General features: G+C 47.0%; 1 protein-coding gene across 3 annotated transcripts in view; it reads left to right on the top strand.

Annotated features, from left to right (window-relative positions):
• Positions 1 to 20,351, top strand: part of rassf1 (Ras association domain family member 1) — a 169,522-nt gene that overhangs the window by 128,487 nt on the left and 20,684 nt on the right. Inside the window, exons 2-3 of one of the 3 annotated variants that reach the window (XM_086001348.1) lie at positions 6,527 to 6,651; positions 14,436 to 14,582. In XM_086001348.1, coding sequence (XP_085857474.1) covers positions 6,527 to 6,651; positions 14,436 to 14,582 — 272 coding nt within the window. The remainder of the gene's footprint in view (positions 1 to 6,526; positions 6,652 to 14,435; positions 14,583 to 20,351) is intronic. The other 2 variants (XM_086001349.1, XM_086001350.1) reach the window with 2 other exon arrangements.

Here is a 20,351-nt window from a genome sequence, read left to right as displayed (position 1 = left end):
GATGTCCAATGCAATGATAAATTAATGGGTTAAGCAATCAGCCCCTGCTTTGGATTAGTACCTAGGCAGGAAAATGATACCGGTGATAATTCTTTGTTTCTTTTTTATAAAACAGCAAATGGCAGAAAAATAAATGTTTAAATGTGCTCGCTAGCTGCATCAATGAGGTTAAATAGGAATTGCTAGACTAAAAAACCCCATCTAGTTCACCTTCTAACATCCTGGTAGCCACATGATACAACGATAACGGAGCTGTTGACCAATCAATCTCTATCGATTAGTCTACAACAGATCAAGACATGAGGTGAAGAAAACCCCAGTGGTGGAGAGCTTTGGGAACCGTAGGTCCAAAGCTGTCCATCACTGGGGTTTTCCCCGGGGTTCACCCGGTGAGTAGCTGAGCCATATAGACCAGGAAGGTTCCAGGTTCGAGCTCTTGAGTTAATTGGTCTCGGCCGGAATGGCAGTGAGGGTGCTCCAGTTGTCCTCTGAGGGGCCCCTGGGTTGGGAGGGGGTGGAATCGGCCAGGATTCCCATGTGATCCAGCTCCTGCGACCCCTGCTGGAAGTGCACACCGGCAGTTATTGGATGAGGACAGCATTGGTCTCTGAGAAAATAGTCTGCCAACACATTGTCCAGACCCACGCGTGAATAGTGGCTGATTGGACAGAGGTGGTGAAGGGTGACCTGTGCCTGTGGAACTGTACCACCCCAAGGAGTTAGTGCAAAAGGGAGATGGAGGGGAGAATAATTGGCATGGAGAGAGAAAACTGAACTCAACATTAATTGGATACCATCAGTCCAGACACCATCTGTTGTCCCATGGAGTGTTGTGGGAGTACATAGAAACATAAAAGGTAGGAGCAGGAGTAGGCCATTCGGCCCCTCGAGCCTGCTCCGCCATTCAATGCGATCATGGCTGATCATCCAAATTCAGTACCCTGTCCCTGCTTTCTCCCCATATCCCTTGATCCCCTTAGCCTTAAGAAATATATCTAACTCCTTCTTGAATATATTTAATGACTTGGCCTCAACTGTCTTCTGTGGTAGAGAATTCCACAGGTTCACCACTCTCTGGGTGAAGAAATTCCTCCTCATCTCAGTCCTAAATGGCTTGCCGCTTATCCTTAGACTGTGAGCCCTGGTTCTGGACTCCCCCGCCATCGGGAACAGCTTCCTGCATCTAGTCTGTCTAGTCCTGTTAGAATTTTGTAAGTTTCAATGAGATCCCCTCTCATTCTTCTAAACTCGAGCAAATATAAGCCTAATCGACCCAATCTCTCTTCATACGTCATTCCTGCCATCCCAGCTATCAGTCTGGTGAATCTTCGCTGTACTCCCTCCATGGCAAGAACATCCTTCCTCAGATAAGGCGACCAAAACTGCACACAATACTCAAGGTGTGGTCTCACCAAGGCCCTGTACAACTGCAGCAAGACATCCTTGCTCCTGTACTCTAATCCTCTTGCTATGAAGGCCAGCATACCATTTGCCTTCTTAACCGCCTGCTGCACATGCATGCTTACCTTCAGCGACTGGTGCACAAGGACACCCAGGTCTCGTTGCACTTCCCCTTTTCCCAATCTATTGCCGTTCAGATAATAATCTGCCTTCCTGTTTTTGCCACCAAAGTGGATAACCTCGCATTTATCCACATTATACTGCATCTGCCCAATCGCCCAACCTGTCCAAATCGTACTGGAGTTTCTCTGCATCCTCCTCACAGCACATACGCCCACCCAGTTTTGGGTCGTCTGCAAACTTGGAGATATTACATCTAGTTCCCTTGTCCAGATCATTAATATATATTGTGAATAACTGGGGTCCTAGCACCGATTCCTGCGGTACCCCACTAGTCACTGCCTTCCACTCGGAAAAAGACCCGTTTATTCCAACTCTTTGCTTCCTGTCTGCCAACCAGTTTTCAATCCAAGTCAGTACCTTACCCCCAATCCCATGTGCTTTAACTTTGCACGCTAGTCTCTTATGCGGGACCTTATCGAAAGCCTTCTGAAAGTCCAAATACACCACATCCACTGGTTCTCCCTTATCTATTCTGCCAGTTACATCCTCAAAAAATTCCAGTAGATTAGTCAAGCATGATTTACCTTTTGCAAATCCATGTTGACTTTGTCCGATCCTGTCACTGTTTTCCAAGTGCTCTGCTATTACAAATTTTATAATGGACTCTAGCATTTTCCCCACTACCGATGTCAGGCTTACCGGTCTATAATTCCCTGTTTTTTCTCTACCACCTTTTTTTAATAGTGGGGTTACATTAGCTACCCTCCAATCCATGGGAACTGTTCCAGAGTCTATAGAATTTTGGAAGATGACCAGCAATGCATCTACTATTTCTAGGGCCACTTCCTTAAGTACCCTAGGATGTAGATTATCAGGCCCTGGAGATTTATCGGCCTTCAATCCCATCAATTTCCCTAAACCATTTCCCTACAAATACTGATTTAATTCAGTTCCTCCCTCTCATTAGGCCCTATGTTCCCCGACATCTCTGGGAGTTTATTTGTGTCCTCCTTTGTGAAGACAGAACCAAAGCATGTATTTAATTGGTCGGCCATGTCTTTGTTCCCCATTATAAATTCCCCTGATTCTGACTGCAAGGGACCTACGCTTGACTTTACCAATTTTTTTCTCTTCACATATCTATAGAAGCTTTTACAGTCAGTTTTTATGTTCCCTGCAAGCTTACTCTCATACTCTATTTTCCCCCTCTTAATTAACCCCTTTGTCCTCCTTTGCTGAATCCTAAACTGCTCCCAATCCTCAAGTTTGCTGCTTTTTCTGGCCAATTTATATGTCCTCTCCTTGGACCTTATGCTAGCCCTAATTTCCCTTGTTAGCCAATGTTGAGTCACCTTTTTTGTTTTATTTTTATGCCAAACAGGGATGAATGAATTCTGTAGTTCATCCATGCGATCTTTAAATGTTTGCCATTGCCTATTCACCGTCAACCCTTTAAGTAACATTCCCCAATCCTTCCTAGCCAACTCGCACCTCATACCATCGTAGTTTCCTTTATTTAAATTCAATACCCAAGTCTCTGAATCAACTACTTCACTCTCCATCTTAATGAAGAATTTGATCATATTATGATCGCTCCTCCCCAAGGGGCCTCGCACAACAAGATTGCTAATTAATCCTTTCTCATTACATAATACCCAGTCTAAGATGGCCTGATCTCTAGTTGGTTCTTCGACATATTGGTCCAGGAAACCATCCCGTCCGTATACACTCTAGGAATTCCTCTTCCACAGTATTGTTACTAATTTGGTTAGACCAATCTATATGTAGATTAAAGTCACCCATGATAACTGCTGTGCCCTTATTGCACGCATCTCTAATTTCCCATTTAATGCCATTCCCAACCTCAGCATTACTGTTTGGGGGTCTGTATACAACTCCCACTAACGTTTTCTGCCCCTTGGTATTTCTCAGCTCTACCCATACAGATTCCACATCATCAGAGCTAATATCTTTCCTTACTATTGTGTTAATCTCTTTAACCAGCAATGCTACCCCACTGCCATTTCCTTTTTGCCTGTCCTTCCTGAATATTGAATACCCCTGGATGTTGAATTCCCAGCCTTGGTCACCCTGGAGCCATGTCGCCGTAATCCCAATTATATCATATCCGTTTGCATCTATTTGTGCAGCTAATTCATCCACCTTATTAGGAATGCTCCTCGCATTAAGACTCAAAGCCTTCAGGCTTGTTTTTTTAACACTCTTAGAGCTTTTACAATTATTGTTTACTGCGGCCATGTTTGATTTACACCCTTGATTTCTCTGACTTCCACTTTTGCTTTTCTCTTTCCTGTCTTTTGCTTCTATCCTTGCTTCCCTTTCCTCTGTCTCCCTGCACAGGTTCCTAACCCCCTGCCATTTTAGTTTAAACCATCCCCAACAGCACTAGCAAACACTCCCCCTGGGACATCGATCCCGGTCCCACCCAGGTGCAAACCGTCCAGTTTGTACTGGTCCCACCTCCCCCAGAACCGATTCCAGTGTCCCAGGAATTTGAATCCCTCCCCCTTGCACCATTCTTCTAGCCACGTATTCATCTGAATTATCCTTATTTTTCTACTCTGATTAGCACGTGGCATTGGTAGCAATCCTGAGATTTTTACCTTTGAGGTCCTATTTTTTAATTTACCTTCTAACTCCCTATATTCAGCTTTTAGGACCTCATCCCGTTTTTTACCTATATCATTGGTACCTATATGCACCACGACAACTGGCTGTTCACCCTCCCCCTCTAGAATGCCCTGCAGCCACTCCGAGACATCCTTGACCCTTGCGCCAGGGAGGCAACATACCATTCTGGAGTCTCGTTTGCGGCCGCAGAATCGCCTATCTATTCCCCTTACAATAGAATCCCCTATCACTATAGCTCTCCCGCTCTTTTTCCTCCCGTCCCGTGCAGCAGAACCACCCATGGTTCCAGGAAGTTGGTTGCTGCTGCCTTCCCCCAATAAGCCATCCTCCCCAACAATATCCAGTGTGGTATATCTGTTTGGGAGGGGGATGGCCACAGGGGACCCCTGCACTACCTGCCTGCGCCTACTACTCTGCCTGGCAGTCACCCATTCCCTTCCTGCCTGTGCAGCCTTTACCTGCGGTGTGACCAACTGATTAAACGTGATATCCACGACGTCCTCAGCATCAAGAATGCTCCAGTATGTATCCATTCACAGCTCCAGCGCCGCAGTGCGGTCTGCCAGTAGCTGCAGCTGGATACACTTCCCGCACACATGGTCGTCAGGGACACAGGACGTGTCCCTGATTTCCCACATAGTGCAGGAGGAGCATGCCACGGGGCCGAGCTTTGCTGCCATGACTTACCCTTTAATTAATTTAAATTAAATCAATACCACCAATTATACTATTAAATTATAAACTCGAGGGCCCTTGTTTGCTAGCACTCCCCGCTACACAACAGAGACCTTAGAAACTATAGCCACAAAATTAAGACCTTCTAAACTTTATAAACTATGAACTTTAACTGTCAAACTATAGAGTAGTATAAGTACGTTTTGAATCGTGACGTGGCTCTGGAACACCGCCGCCGGTCTGCGAGATTGGTAAGCCTATGTAAAAAAGCCCGCGAAAGTGAGTTTAAATACTCACTGAACCTCCGCTCTCACCGCTCCCGACAATGGCCTGTCGGGAGCGGTGAGAGCGGAGGCACTGTAGTGCTATGTGCTCTTTATCTGCTGCTGAAACCCTCATCCATGTCTTTGTTACCTCTGAGGGTTGTAGAGCTGTAGGATGTTACAGAGATAGGGAGCAGCAACACCATGGAGGGATTTGAAAACAAGGGTGCGAATTTAAAATTTGAGGCGTTGCCAGACCAGGAGCCAGTGTAGGTCAGCGTGCACAGGGGTGATGGGTCAAGTGTCAGCTGTGGCTCAGTGGTTAGCACCCTCGCCTCTGGGTCAGAAGGTTGTGGGTTCAAGTCCCACTCCAGGGACATGAGCACAATAACCTAGGCTGACACTCCAGTGCAGTATTGAGGGATCGCTGCACTGTTGGAGGTGCCGTCTTTTGGATGAGATGTTAAACCGAGGCCCCCGTCTGCTCTCGCAGGTGGACATAAATGATCCCATCGCACTATTTCGGAGAAGAGCAGAAGAGTTATCCACGGTGTCCTTGTCAACATTTATCCCTCAATTAACATAATTAAAAAAACAGATTATCTGGTCATTATCACTGCTGTTTCTGGGAACTTGCTGTGTGCAAAATTGGCTGCTGCATTTCCTACATTACACCAGTGACTACACTTAAAAATGTATGGTGTTTTTACACTCAAAGTACTTCATTGGCTGTAAAGCAGTCTGGGACGTCGTGAAAGGCGCTATAGAAATGCAAATCTCTCTTTTTCCAGATTCAACTATTCCAATACTCTCCTGGCTGGTCTCCCACCTTGCACCCTCCCTAAACTTGAGCTCATCCAAAACCTGCTGCCCGTATCCTAACTCGCACCAAGTCCCATTCACCCATTACCCCTGTGCACACTGATCTACACTGGCTCCTAGTCTGGCAATGCCTCGAATTTAAAATTCTCATCCTTGTTTTCAAATCCCACCATGGTGTAGTTGCTCCCTATCTCTAATCTCCTCCAGCCCTATGACCCTCCGAGATCTCCGCGCTCCTCCAATTCTGGTTTCTTGTGCATCCCTTTCATCACTCCACAATTGGCGGCCGTCTCTTCAACTGCCAAGGCCCTAAGCTCTTGAATTCCCTCCCTAAACCTCTCCGCCTTTCTACCTCTCTTTCCTCCTCTAAGATGATCTTTAAAACCTACCCCTGACCAAGCTTTTGGTCACCTGTCATAATATCGCTTTATGTAGCTTGGCGTCGAATTTTATTTGATAATGTTCCTGTGAAGTGCCTTCGGGACATTTTACAGTATTAAAGGGGCTATATAAATGCAAGTTGTTGTTGTTGTGTATAAGAGCATGCTAGTGACTGGGTTAAGTTTTCTTGCTGTTTGCTCCTGTTTCAGACTGTAGGTTCCGGTGTCACTACCGCTGCCGCCCCCTGATCCAGCTGGACTGTAACCGGCCAAAGGCCAAAACATCGGACCTTGTGGACGTCACGGAGAATGCACTCGAGCAAGACACCAATGTGGTAAGGGACTGTGAATCTGCCTGATAACTCGGAGATTGGAGTGCGGGGAGAAATGTTGGAGTGCAGCCTAACTCAGGGCAGTAGTAGGACAGCTGACGCTAGGCAAACTACATGAGACACAAAGACACCAGCGTGATGATTTAATAGGCTAATTGCACTATGGCTGTGTGGCAGCTGATGATAGTTCATTTAATACCTCAAAACAATGACCCGCGGAATGAGAAGGGTCAGTCAGCCCATCTCACTCATTCTGTCTACAAGATTGGACAGCACTCCGCTCCCATCCATTACCAGCTCAGCAGCAACCATTTCTCAAGAGTCCCAATTTGAGACAAGGAGGCTGTCAACACCGGATAATCAGTCATGTTACATTCCACACCCTCAGGACTGCACACTATACTAGGCACCCAAAATCTGATAAATTATATTTTCTTACACCCATATCTGATACAATTAATAGGGCACCAACTGTAAGTGAAGCTAAAAGTGTTAACCCTTACCCTGCTGAATAAATAGGAGCTCTGCACAGCTACACAGAGAGTAACCCGTACCCCGCTGAATAAACAGATAATCGGGGGTTCTGAATGACGTCATACCCTGACCGTTGAATCTGAATGAGGCCCTCGCCTATCTGGAGCGAGGACCTTGAACGCTGCCCGAAATGCGCCTGTTAAATTGGCGCTGGGCACAGGTGCCGTGTGGATCTGGTGAGTGCCACGCTGCAGATATTTTAACCCCTCACCCACTCTCTTCTTGATGGGCATGGTTGGGGGGCGGTGTTAAAATCGGGGTTTTAATTTTTTATTTCAGAGATTTTTTTTGATAGAAGTGCTGAGCACCTCATATTGAGGCTGCTCTCTGGCTATCCCACAAGATCGTGCAGGCCAACAGAGAGAAAGGAAATGAAGAACTATTATTATTCTTAGATTATTTTTATATATATATATATATAGATGAGTTTTTGACTTTCTGCCACATAATTTACACGACTAGAATCTGACAGATTGTTTTGCAATCCTGTTCTGACCAAGCTGTTGGCTGCCTTAGGAAAGGAGCATCAGTTACATAGTGCAGTCGGACTGAAATCACACAGACTGGACTGCTGTCAGTACCTTGGGGTCGGCACGCTCTTCGAGCCCTATAAGGTTCCTGTCCTTGACGGAACAGGCTCCAGGGCCTGATTTCTTGCCTCTCCCAGGAGATTACATGGCCTCCAGGTAGGGTGGGTGGGGAGGGGAGTGTCTGTATTGTGATGCACAAGACATTGTGACTGGCTGGGCCAGGCTGGATGGACCAGTAGGTCTTTTCCTGTCTGTATTGTTCCTATGTTTGCAATGAGTGGCCTACTCCTAGGTTCCAAGGTGGTACTGAAAAAATAGGTTCACTGCAGTGAAATACTGCTCAGCGGAGAAGCCACTCGCTAAATGACTAGCAGCTTCCTGAATGATTGGGATCGAGACTGCAGGACTCTCCCCCACTGGGAATCCATTTCTTACCCAGCCCACTTCACATTAAGTTGAAGGATCAATACTTAGCCCAACCCAGTCCCTTTTTTTCTGTACCGTGACATAAAATACAATTATTTGTAATATTATTATTGACTACATTTTGCCAGTTATACAGTTGACACCACAAAACTCGATAATAGCAACTACAATAACTTGCATTTCTATAGCACCTTAACGTAGTAAAACACCCCAAGACGCTTCACAGCAGCGTTATCAAGCAAAATTTGACACCGAGCCACATAATGCCGATATTAGGACAGGTGACCAAAAGATTGGTCAAAGAAGTAGGTTTTAAGGAGTGTCTTGAAGGAGGCGAGAAGCAGAGAAGTTTAGGGAGGGAATTCCAGAGCTTAGGGCCTAGAATGCTGAAGGCAATGTCGCCAATGGTGGGGCGAAGGAATTGGGGGATGGACAAGAGGCCAAAGTTGCAGGAACACAGCGTTCTTGAAGGCTTGTAAGGCTGGAGCAAATTACTGTATAGAGATAGGAAAGGGCGAGGCCATGGAGGGATTTGAATACAGGGATGAGATGAAGCAAGCCAAACCTGCCCGAACTCTGTTCCAATTAGGTATTTAAACTCATCGTTTTAAGACCGGGACTTAAACGGTTAAATTATGAGGACAGGTTGCATAAACTTGGCTTCTATTCGCTTGGTTGAAGGTAGAAGGTTGAGGGGTGATCTAACTGAGGTGTTTAAAATGACAAAGGATTCAATAGGGTAGATAAAAAGAATCTATTTCCTACAGTGGAAGGAATCCAGAACAAGGGGGTATAAAATAGAGCTAGGCCATTCAAGAGTGAAAGCAGGAAGCACTTCTTCACACATAGGGTAGTGGAAATCTGGAGCTTTCTCCCTGAAAAGGCTGTGCATGCTGGGGATCAATTCAAGCTTTCAAGGCTCAGGTCGATAGATTTTTGTCAGGGAAAAGAGTATCAAGGGATATGGATCAAAGGCGGGTAAGTGGAGTTGTGGTCCAGATCAGCCGTGGCAAAACAGGCCTGAGGGGCTGAATGGACTACTGCCCATCCTACGTTCCTAACTTCCAAATACTGCAGCAGTCTGACATTCCCCTTTCTCACACCAGGCAGGCTGTTGGCCTGTCTGATGCCCCCCTTTTGTACTACAGACGGCAAAGGTGCCGGCAGCTACAGCCCTGTATGTAACGAACTCGGGCCCTCTCGGCGTCTGAGGCTCCGAACCCTTCCTGGAGTTCGATTTTTTTTTTTTTGTTGCCCGGTGGTGGAAAAGCAATGCCTGGTGGGATTGGCTCACCAGTTTTTGATTGCCCGCAGTGGGCTGCCCTCTCGGCTCACCCACCTATAATTGTGCTTTCTGCACTGCGGCCTACATGGATATCGGTGATGGTTCACAGCCAGACTGGGTCATGTGTGCGACTGCACAGTAAGAATGCTCATGGTTCCCCATTGTTGCCAAATTCGCCCTAAAATCTGAACAGGGCAGGTTCGGCCCCAACCAAAAGGGGCATCTATTGGTGAATCACATCAAATATTCAGTATATAAAAGGCATGAGAGTGAGATTGCCAAATTATGGATTGTTTTATGCTATGACTCCTTGCTTACTATGAACTGGTTTGAGACTGACCAACTCATTTCATGTAAGACAGAAGAATTTCACCCCACCCCATCAGACCCAATAGAGGTCTTTAAGATTATGAAAGGGTTTGATAGGGTAGACATAGAGAAGACATTTCCACTTGCAAGTGAAACCAGAACCAGGGGCCATAAATATAAGATAGTCACTAATAAATCCAACAGGTAATTCAGGAGAAACCTCTTTACCCAGAGAGTGGTTAGAATGCGGAACTCGCTACCACAAGGAATAGTTGAGGTGAACAGTAAAGATGCATTTAAGGATTTCTTCTTTAGTCTGTGTTGGATTCAGACCAAGGGCCCCAAGGTGTGCTAACCCAGTGCATCATCCAGTCCACTTGTTTTTAACGTGTCTTTTAGTACTATACTTAAGTTGGGGTCAGGCAGGTCACACACACCCAGGCATCTGCCAATGACGCTGTATAAAGAGTCCCACGGTGCGGAGCAGGGATGCAAGAGTAATCTTTAACAAACCTCAATTTCGCCTGTGAGACAAGATCTTCCCAGAACCTCCAGCCCAGCCAGGGCCTAGTTCCCCACCCATGCCTCAGAACAACATAAGGGGCATCACCACGGCAGTTAGTGTTGGAGCATGTTGGGTGTCCAATACAGTCCACTGCCAATTAATTGACAACCACTTGTATTTATATAGCGCCTTTAACGTAGTAAAAATGTCCAAAGGCGTTTCACAGGAGCGTTATGATGCCGAGCCACAGAGATATTAGAACAGGTGACCAAAAGCTTGATCAAAGAGGTAGGTTTTAAGGAGCAACTTAAAGGAAGAGCGAGAATGGGGAGAGGTTTAGTGAGGGAATTCCAGAGCTTAGGGCCTAGGCAGCTGAAGGCACGGACGCCAATGGTGCGGCGAAGGAAGTGGGATTATGCACAAGTGGCCAGAATTGGAGGAGCGCAGGGATCTCGGAGGGTTGTAGGGCTGGATGAGGTTACAGCAATAGGGAGGGGTGAGTCCATGGAGAGATTTGAAAACAAGGATGAGAATTTTAAAATCGAGGCTTTGCCGGACCGGGAGCACAGGGGTGATGGGTGATCGGGACTTGGTGCGAGCTTGGATACAGGCAGCAGAGCTTTGGATAAAATCACCAGATCTTTGAACCCAGACTCGGAAACTTAAAAACAGTTCTTTAAATTACTGATGGGAGAGGTTGCTGGATCAATTTGTATAACTCTGTCTGAAGGCCTACAGGGACAGTTGCTTTAAATAAGCTGTACAGAAGCAAAAAGCCTGGGATGCAGGGCCTGGCTCAGACCCTACGGGCAGGGGTGGGGGAAGTAACGGCTGACGTACAGCTGGGTCTCGAATTAGTTTGAATCCCTCCTGGGGAAGGGAAGAGCGGCTAGCTATCTACCATCTGTACAATGGTGCTGTTACATTACCTTCCCATTCAGCCCGAGGCACATGCAGCCTCATCTGTGGTAATGAATACAGTGTTCGGGTCTCTCTGATTGCAGTGTGCTCTCGGGGACGTGGCACTGCGGGGGAGGGGCAGGTTAATGGTCTGTCAGAGATGCCAGCAACTCTCCACAGAAAACCCAGGACTGACGAGGAAGGGAAGAGCCTTTCACTGACTTTAACTGACTTTAGTCCGATTCCCTAGCGATTAGGGGGTGGGCCAGTTACCAGACACCAGCCTTGTGCAGCGATATCGCTCCTGGTCTTTTTCCTGTTTGTGGATTAATTGAAAACAGCTGCAACCAACAGGAGTCACTTTTATTTCCCAATTTTCTTCCCTTGGGGCTGCGGCCTTGAACCGACCGGTATCTGGTTCCTGGCTTTACTTCTCCTGAGTTTCTATCAAGTGTAAAGTGGGCCTCAAAAAAATAACTCGCTCACCAATGCTCCAGGTTCCAGTTTAATTCAATGTGCAGACTTAACTCGTTACAGTTTTCGATTAATTTTCACTATCGTTAAAACAAACATCAGAACTCAACCCATCATCTGACAGCGGAAAACTCCCTCAGCTGCTCTTCCCTAGAAAGTGGCTCGAGAATCTCGAGTGGGACCTGCCCGAGTGGCAGAATACGACGGACGGATTCCAATGAGGGAAAGGGTTTAAGGGGAGTAGAAAGCCAATGCAGCACAGGCACGAGCCAGGCCTCTCCCACACGCCTGGAGCAAAATGGTTTCAATTTGCGGTTTTGCGTTGGCATGGAGCGCGAGCATTGAGTGCTGACGTAACCCGAGAAGGCAACCTGGTCAGCAAGTGCCCGATCCTTGGTCGGTTCTGACCGAGGGAGGGAGGCAGGCAGCAGGCGCAGGTGTGGGACCACAACGTAAATCGGTTTACAGCGAACGTGCTCACTATACTGTTACCCACCCAGACCAGACTGATCCTTCAGCCAGGTTGTGGGGGTCCTCCACAGAGAGCGGCACCACCGTGCCTGCGGCCTGTTGACCGACAGTGGCTTTACTGGATAAACTTTGTGACACCAGGCGAGGCCTCACTCAGCAAGGTGGCACAGATCAGGGAATTGGAGCGTGGAAGGTCAGCACGAGCGCTCCCGACTTATCCCGTGGTTCCACCTGATACTCCCGACCCAACCCCCAACAGAGATTTCAGACAAAACTGTGTAAATAATTTTGAATATGTTTCAGTCTACTTTATAGTAGGGCTGCAGGTCTCGCTGTTGGGATCCTGATGGAGAAGGCCCAGCTTTCTGTACTCGCGATCACCGAGGGTGTTTTTGCCGCGCTAAAAGCTCTGGCGGATGTGTACGAGGAGTAAATGAAAGAAAAGAAAGAACTTGCATTTCAATAGTGCCTTTCACGACGTCTGGATGTCCCAAACCACTTTTCAGCCAATAAAATACATTTGAAGCGTAGTCACTGTTGTACTGTAGGAAACACGGCAGCGGATCTGCGCACAGCAAGCTCCCACAAACAGCAGTGTGCTATTGACCAGATCATCTGTTTTAGTGATGTTGGTTGAGGAATAAATATTAGCCCAGGACACCAGGAAGTTTCACGAGCTAACAAGCAGCGCTAAAGCAAAACCTGCCACTCCTCCTGACTTCATGGGCCGAGTCCTTCCCCTCTCTCCACCTTGTGCATCTCACCTAAAAGCCCAGAAATTCGGGTCGGGGGCTTCCTGTGGGTGCAAGCCCCCGACCTGCACTTAGCTTGCGCGCCAGCAGTTGAGCTCTGGGCTCCCGTGGAATTCCGCTCCGAGGCCTGCTCCAACTCCCAGCGCGCTGTGCTGGCGTGTCCCAGGGGCGTAGTTAGTGCAATGCATCCCCTGGGATCACGTGAGCCATGGGCAGCCAATCAGAGGAGGGAAAAGCCCATTCATAAGATTGACAGGAAGACCTGTCTAAACTTATGAATATATGGGCCCCAACATAACAGTAAACCTTCAAATAATTTTTTTTTTAAATCACACTTTTTAAATAAACTATAAATTACATTAAATAACTATTTTAAACAATAATTTAAATTTTTGAAAAAAATATTTTATAAAAAAACGGGGCTAAAAATAAACTTACCTTGCTTTAAAGTATTTAAAAATAATAAACCTGTGGAAAAAATGTTTTAATTTTAATTAATTGACCACTTACCTTTTAAAATGCAGGCCTTATGCCTGGTTTTTACATTTCTAAAATCTAAAGACTTACCCTCACGGAAAAACCTGTAAAAAAAACGTAAGTTCAAAGCGCACGCGCAGACTCCCGCGCGCACGCGTTCGACCTCTGAACCCCTTCGTTCAGAGGATCGGAAGTGCCGGTTTCCCGCGCATGCACAGTGCATGCAAGAAACCGGCACTTCCATCGGGTCCACGCGTGAGTACCCCGTGCGTACTCACGCGTTGGGACCCGAATTTCTGGGCCATGAAGTAGTTTAAGACCAGTTGCCGGCACGGGAATGTTTTTTTTTCTTCTCTCTTTGACGATTTCTTCAGCGGTTTGACTGCACGGTTTGAGGGAACAGGTAGGTTGGAAATGCAGAGGAGAGTGCGGCTGTCTTTTCCTGTTTCGGGTGCGCTTATCAAGTCTGTGTATTGGGTTTAAAAAAAATCCTTAAGTCTCGCTTCAGGGGGCTGAGGCGTGGCCCAAGTCGTTCCAGAGGTTGAGAATTTGCATGGGAAATGCACGTTTACGTCTGAATTTATGTGCAATCTGATGCCCTTTGCTTTTCCTCTCTTCCCTTCCCTTCACAGCCCCCCAAACCCCACTTTCTATTTATCTTGCACTGCTTACTATCCAAAGCCCTGTTTAACAGGCCCGTTCCAGGTTTGTTCTACAGCTTTACAGCAGCCTGGCACAACAGGGGTTAAAGCTGCTATATTTAGCCGTTGGAATAGTTAGAGGATGAAATCAGCGGCATTGCACATAAAAGGCAGGAAGAAGGCGGAGCTGGATTAGATCACGCATTCCCAGCCCTTTCCCACCAGCAAATCAGCTCCAGAGATCCGCAGTGTGTATACTTTCCAATTTCAACGGCTGACAGAGAGAGAGGCAGAAAACCCCCGGCACTGAGCTGAGACAATACAGGGGCAGCCCAGAGAGAGAGAGGAACAGAGAGAGCTTACTTATCCACAAAGATCCCAGGGTTTGCGTGCAAGAGCCTTAAACAGGCCGTTGAGGCCGGGTTTCCTCCACTTTCAGTGGGTAATCCTTTTTTTCCCTGCAAATTATTTTATTTTATAAAGAGTGAGACCCCCCTCCCCTCCTCGTTGTTCCAGATGACGTGGACCAGCACCAGCAGCAGTGGTTACTGCAGCCAGGAGGAAGACTCGGAGTTTGAACAGTTCTTCACTGCCAGGACCTCCTTCATCAAGAAACCCAGGAAGTACAAGGTGAGTTACTGTGATCTGAAGGCGGAGAGGGGAGGAGGGTGCGGAGAGGTGGGGGCCGAGGAGGGGAGGGGGACGAAGAAGAGAGGGGGGAGTGAGAAGAGTTGGTGGGGGGGTGGAGGTTGTCGATAGGAGGGGGTCAAGAAGGGGAATGTGGGGGAGCCTGAGGGAGGTAGGGTGGAGGGGAAGCGGATGCAGAGAGGAGAGGGGGAGCATGAGGGAGAGGGGGAGCCTGCGGGAGGTGGGGCGGACGCGGAGAGGACGGGTGCGGATGGGAGGGGGGCCCCAGGGAGCTCCAATCCACAGCTTGGTTTTGCCACTCCGAGCAGGTAAGATGTGAAGAAGCCTTGCCTAGGGAAAGGGGTTTTGGGGGGGGTGGGGGGGCACGCGGGGTGGTGGTGGTGGGAGTTCAAAACTGTAAATGTTTCAGAATGAGACCAATATCAGGAATGACCAATGCACTGACCTTTGATCCCCCAGTACTTTGATTGTCCAAAAAAGACTGCTGGTCACTGTGGCTTTAGGCAAACTTCTCGAGGGCGTCCCTAAGAGCCATTATGCGATCCGAGCAAGCTCATGGTGCCCTTGCCCCCTTCCCCCCCACCCCATAATTATCCAGCAGTTTGTCTCTGCACCCAATGTCGGTTTGTTTCTTTAAAACGTGCGGCAAAACTTCAAGCAACCAAATTGGAGTTTCCAACACCTCACATGGCAGCTCTCGGTGGGCTTTAGAAAGAAAGTTACTAAGTAACCAGTCTGACTGAAGACACAGTGTCCTCACAGACGGTCCTGATTAAGGTTTTTGTTTCAAGATGAATTGCAGTCAGGTCAGGGAGAGTTAAGGGCTTGTGCGCAAGGCTCCAGTTCTCCTTTGATTTTTTTTCTCCCCCAATCCCTCCATTCAATAAGAATGATGTTTCTGTGGGTGACTGTACTGCCCCAGTACCTCATCCAAGTAGCATATACTTCATATGTGAGACTGGACTGTGAATGTTCGGGGGCCATCGCAGCCAAGTAGGATCCTGTTCTCAACTCGTACAAACAACAACTTGCATTTGTATAGCGTCCTTAACATAATAAAGTGCCTCAAGGTGTTTCATATAGGAGGGGGACAGACAGTAATAGAGGGTTTAGGGGAGAGACTGAGCAGTAGAGGTTTAAGGATAGAGAGGGGCTGAGTGGTAGAGGGTCTAGGAGAGAACAGAGCCAACAGTAGAGAAGAGAATGAAAGTTCGGTGGGAAAATGAATCTCCTGGTGTGGCTCTGTCACACAGCTGAGCTGGATCCTGTCCTCACCTGACATTCATACTCCCGCTTTACAGTGGGAGTAACCGGAGTAGGAAGCCTGGCTGATTTATTTTATTTTACTTTTCCTCTCACAAAACCAGGGGCACTAAGGCCGCGGACCATGAGCTCAGCCGGCCTAGCACTGGCCAGGGATCAAACCTGGGACCTTCTGATCTTCATGGTTCAGTAGCACAACAGGCACTGGAGGACCAATGGTGCGTTATAGCGCTGACCTCATCAGTTCAGGACACCAGATAGTGGGGAAAACCGAGGGAGAGGGGAAGAGCAGATAGAGATGTATAATATAGATTGTCTTCCACCTCTTCTTCTTGTGCCTGTATGTGCCTGTCACACTTACACCACATTTCAAGGTGTCAAAAGGACGTAAAGGAAAAAGAAAGACTCTTGCATCGAGACAAATCATGTCGACCTTGTGTTGGGAGTTGAGGAGGGACAGACTACAGCAAATGGTGGGTCTGTCCATTCTCTCTCTCTCGCAGCAGGGTCATTTGGGGAATCCTTTGTAAAGTCCTGTTGTGTTGGGTATTTTCTCTTGTGTTTTTAGCCCCTTAGCTAAGGCTCCACACTGTCCTCTGAATAATTGACCAGGAGAAAGTCACTGGGATGGTGGGTGGGTAGCTGGGGTGGATCCATCAAAAAGGTTCAGGCTTGTTTGGGCCTAATGACCTTTTCCTGTTTCTAAAGATTCTTCTGTTGTGACCACAGCCTGGTTCAACTGCAGTTTAATTTGAGAATGAATACTGAATAGATAGATAGATAGATAGATTTCTAGACACAAATAGCATCAAGGGGTATGGGGAGAGAGCGGGAATATGCTATTGAGATAGAGGATCAGCCAAGATCATATTGAATGGCGGAGCAGGCTCGAAGGGCCGAATGGCCTACTCCTGCTCCTATTTTTCTATGTTTCTATGTTTCTAGAAGCAGGGCTGACTGGTTGTACAGTATGCAGAGTATAGGGTGCCAGGCAGCAGGAGGTTGTTCCACGTGGACTGCCCAACCCCCAATGGAATGTGATGATCTAATGCTTAGTCCTGTCTGATGTAAGCCGGAAGTGTGGTGTGGTAGCTGTCTGAACACAGGCAGTCAGCAGATAGTCAGCGTGGGAAGTTTCCTGACTCGAGCCCAGTGCTAGGGATTGACGGCACTCTCTGGATAGCCACTCCTTATCTACAAGCTCTCGGCTTCCTTCCTTTCCCCTCCCAGTGTGCTGGGAAAGATTAGAAGAATTCACTCGAGCATTTTTCTCACTCAAGACGTTTAACAATAACTTAAATAAAAAAGCCTTGATCCAGACATGCAACTCTTCCCCACCTCACATTCCCTCAGAGCGTACTTCTTCTCCCCCTACCTGCCTCTTCTTTATATAGTCTGGGCCTTTCTCCTACTCTGCAAGGTGACAGTAAAGCTCTGGGTGATTGTTGGTGAATTCCAGGACTCTTTCACACCAGTGACAGACTAACTGCCTTGCGCTGATCTGTTTTGTTCTGTGTGTCTTTAACTTTCTTTGGGGATAATTACCGTTTGAAAGTTAAAGCACTGTCACTAAGTGAATTAGGGACATTAATAATCCGGCCTCAAATGGATTAAATCTGTCTCACTCACACTGGAAGATGGCACCAGGTTGGCGTGGTGGGATCAAATCTCGCGCGCGCACACACGCAGCACTGATGGGACTGAGATCTCTACTTCTGTAGTACTGGAGATCTGACATACATGTAGTGTTCATGAGATCTGGATCTCTCACGTGTAGTGGTATAGGAATCTGGATCTCTCACATACATGTAGCATTGATGGAATCTAGATTTCTCACACGCCTGTAGCTCTGAGATCTGGATTGCTCACGCACATAGCGTTGGGATCTGGAATTCTCACGCATGTAGCGCTGATGGAGTCTGGATCCCTCTTGCACATGTTTTGTGTTGATGGAATGTGGAACTTTCTCACGTGTAGTGTTGATGGGATCTGTATTTCTCTCAGTTGTATCGTTGATGGGAGATCGCAAACATGTAATAGTGTTGTAATCTCGTTTCAACTGTAGCGATGATAACTGGTTGCATCTCCACTTTTGTAGGTGCTGACTCTTAATCTGGTACAGCTCAAGTGTCGGCAGCCCTCTGGTGCCTAGTCGAAGTGGCTTTTCTTCATGTCAGCTTAGACTACGAGGGCCAGTAGGCAATTCCACCATGGAGGATATCACTGTGAGCCTAATCTGTCTTGCTGAACATCCATACAAAGATCCACAGGGATCACTGGATGTCAGTCAGGAGCAGGAACCCCTGCAACCCCCCCCCCCACCGCTCCCCCTTCTCCATAGAGCAGGGACACTGAGGCCAATTGCAGTACCCTGCTGCTGCCTTGACAGATCATCTTACTCACTACAGATTGGGGATTGAACCTGGGCCTTACTGGTCTGTGTGACTCAGTACCACGCCACACGGTGCATTTATCAACTAAGCCATTTGGGGGACACTATTATAACAAAAGTTTGAAGAGTAAGTATCAACACCTGCAGCTAGAGACCTGGGGATCCAAACGTTTGTGCCGTTTAAGAGAGTATCTTGACATTTGGGACTGATCTTTGATCCTCCCCTGAGGCTATCATAAAAGATGTTTGGTTCCTGGGAAATATCTGGCGGTCAATAGATTGCAAGTTTAGAAGATGGATTGCAGGTTCTAGAGATCACAGAATAGATACGAATGAGGAAGGCTATTCAGCACATCTTAGCTCATGCATCTTGCATCTAATTATTTTGTAAATGATTCCAAGGTTTGCACCTCCACTGTTCTACCCAGAAGTCCATTCCATGTGTTGATCACTCTTTGGGGGTAATTTTGACCTGATCTGGAGAGACTTATAATGGGCGGCTGATCCAATATCACCCTTTTTACACAAAGTCAACATTACCCCCTTTGTGCGAAAAAGAACTTCCCGGCCAGTCTTAAAACAGAAATGCTGAAAATACTCAGATCACTCAGCGTCTAGAGAGGACAGACAGATTAACATTTCAGGGGTAATAGTTACATTCCTCCAAAAACACTAACTTGCCCTTTGTACAGCCTAAACTACTCATCAAATTAAAAATGATTCATGAACCAAAAACAGGCAAAATACTAAGGAACTGTTAGTCTACTCTTTTCAGAATGTTGCCATCAGTTCTTCCTGCAGTTTCTTAGCTCATCTGATTCATTCTTTTTCCTTGGTGCATTCTCAAATTGTACCCTTTGGGAGATGACATGGTGCACATGGAATACATGAACCTGAAGCGTACGCTGAGCCCAGAACTACTCAACCCTTGTGAGCACACAATCTAGGCTGACAATTCAGCGCAGTACTGACGGAGTGCTACATTGTCAGGTGTGCCATTTTTCAGTGTTAAACTGAGGTTCCCATCCCTCTGTTCTGATGGACGTATGGCATTTTTCAAAATGTAGGGAGCTCTGATGTCCTGGCTAACAGTTATCCCCTGACCAACACCACCAAAAAACAAGATTAACTGATCATTCAACTCACTGCTGTTTGTGGGATCTTGCTGTATAAATTGGCTGCCACATTTGCCTACTAAAGAATAATAACTACACTCCAAAAGTAATTCATTGGTTATAAAGCGGTTTGGGATGTCCTGAAGATGTGAAAGGCGCCATGTACATACAAGTTCTTTTAAGGCTGTTTGAAGTTTGAAAACTTTATGAACCTAAGAACAGGAATAGGCCATTCAGTCCCTCGAGCCTGTTCAGTTCTACACACCGCACCTCAGGAAGGATATATTAACCTTGGAGAGGGTGCAGTGCAGATTCATCAGAATGATACCTGTGCAAAAAGGGTTAAGTTATGAGGACAAGATACATGGACTAGGCTTGTATTCCCTTTAGTATAGATGATTAAGGGGTGATCAACTGAGGTGTTTAAGATGATTACAGGATTTGATGGGGTAGATAAAGAGAAATTATTTCCTCTGGGGGAGTCTAGAACAAGGGGGCATAACCTTAAAATTAGAGCTAAGCACAAGAACATAGGAAATAGGAGCAGGTGTAGGCCATATGGCCCCTCGAGCCTACTCTGCCATTCAATAAGATCATGGCTGATCTTCGACCTCAACTCCACTTTCCCGCCCAATCCCCCATATCCCTTGATTCCCTGAGAGTCCAAAAATCTATCAATCTTAGCCTTGAATATACGCAACGACTGCCCGTCCACAGTCCTCTGGGGTAGAGAATTCCAAATATTCACAACCCTCTGGGTGAAGAAATTTCTCCTCATCTGTGTCCTAAATGGCCGACCCCTTATCCTGAGACCATGCCCCCTAGTTCTAGACGCTCCAGCCAGGAGAAACAGCCTCTCAGCATCTACCCTGTCAAGCCCTCTCAGAATCTTATATATTTCAAGCCTTTATAGGGTGAAATCAGGAAGCACTTCTTCACACAAAGGGTAGTGGAATTCTGAAACTCTCTTCCTAAAAAAGC

This window comes from Somniosus microcephalus, chromosome 11 (assembly GCF_052327205.1).
Source record: "Somniosus microcephalus isolate GS21.2 chromosome 11, FLI_Smic_1.0, whole genome shotgun sequence".
NCBI lineage: Eukaryota > Metazoa > Chordata > Chondrichthyes > Squaliformes > Somniosidae > Somniosus > Somniosus microcephalus.
The sequence above is the reverse complement of the archived record's forward strand: the minus strand, read 5'-3'. Positions and strand labels throughout refer to the sequence as shown.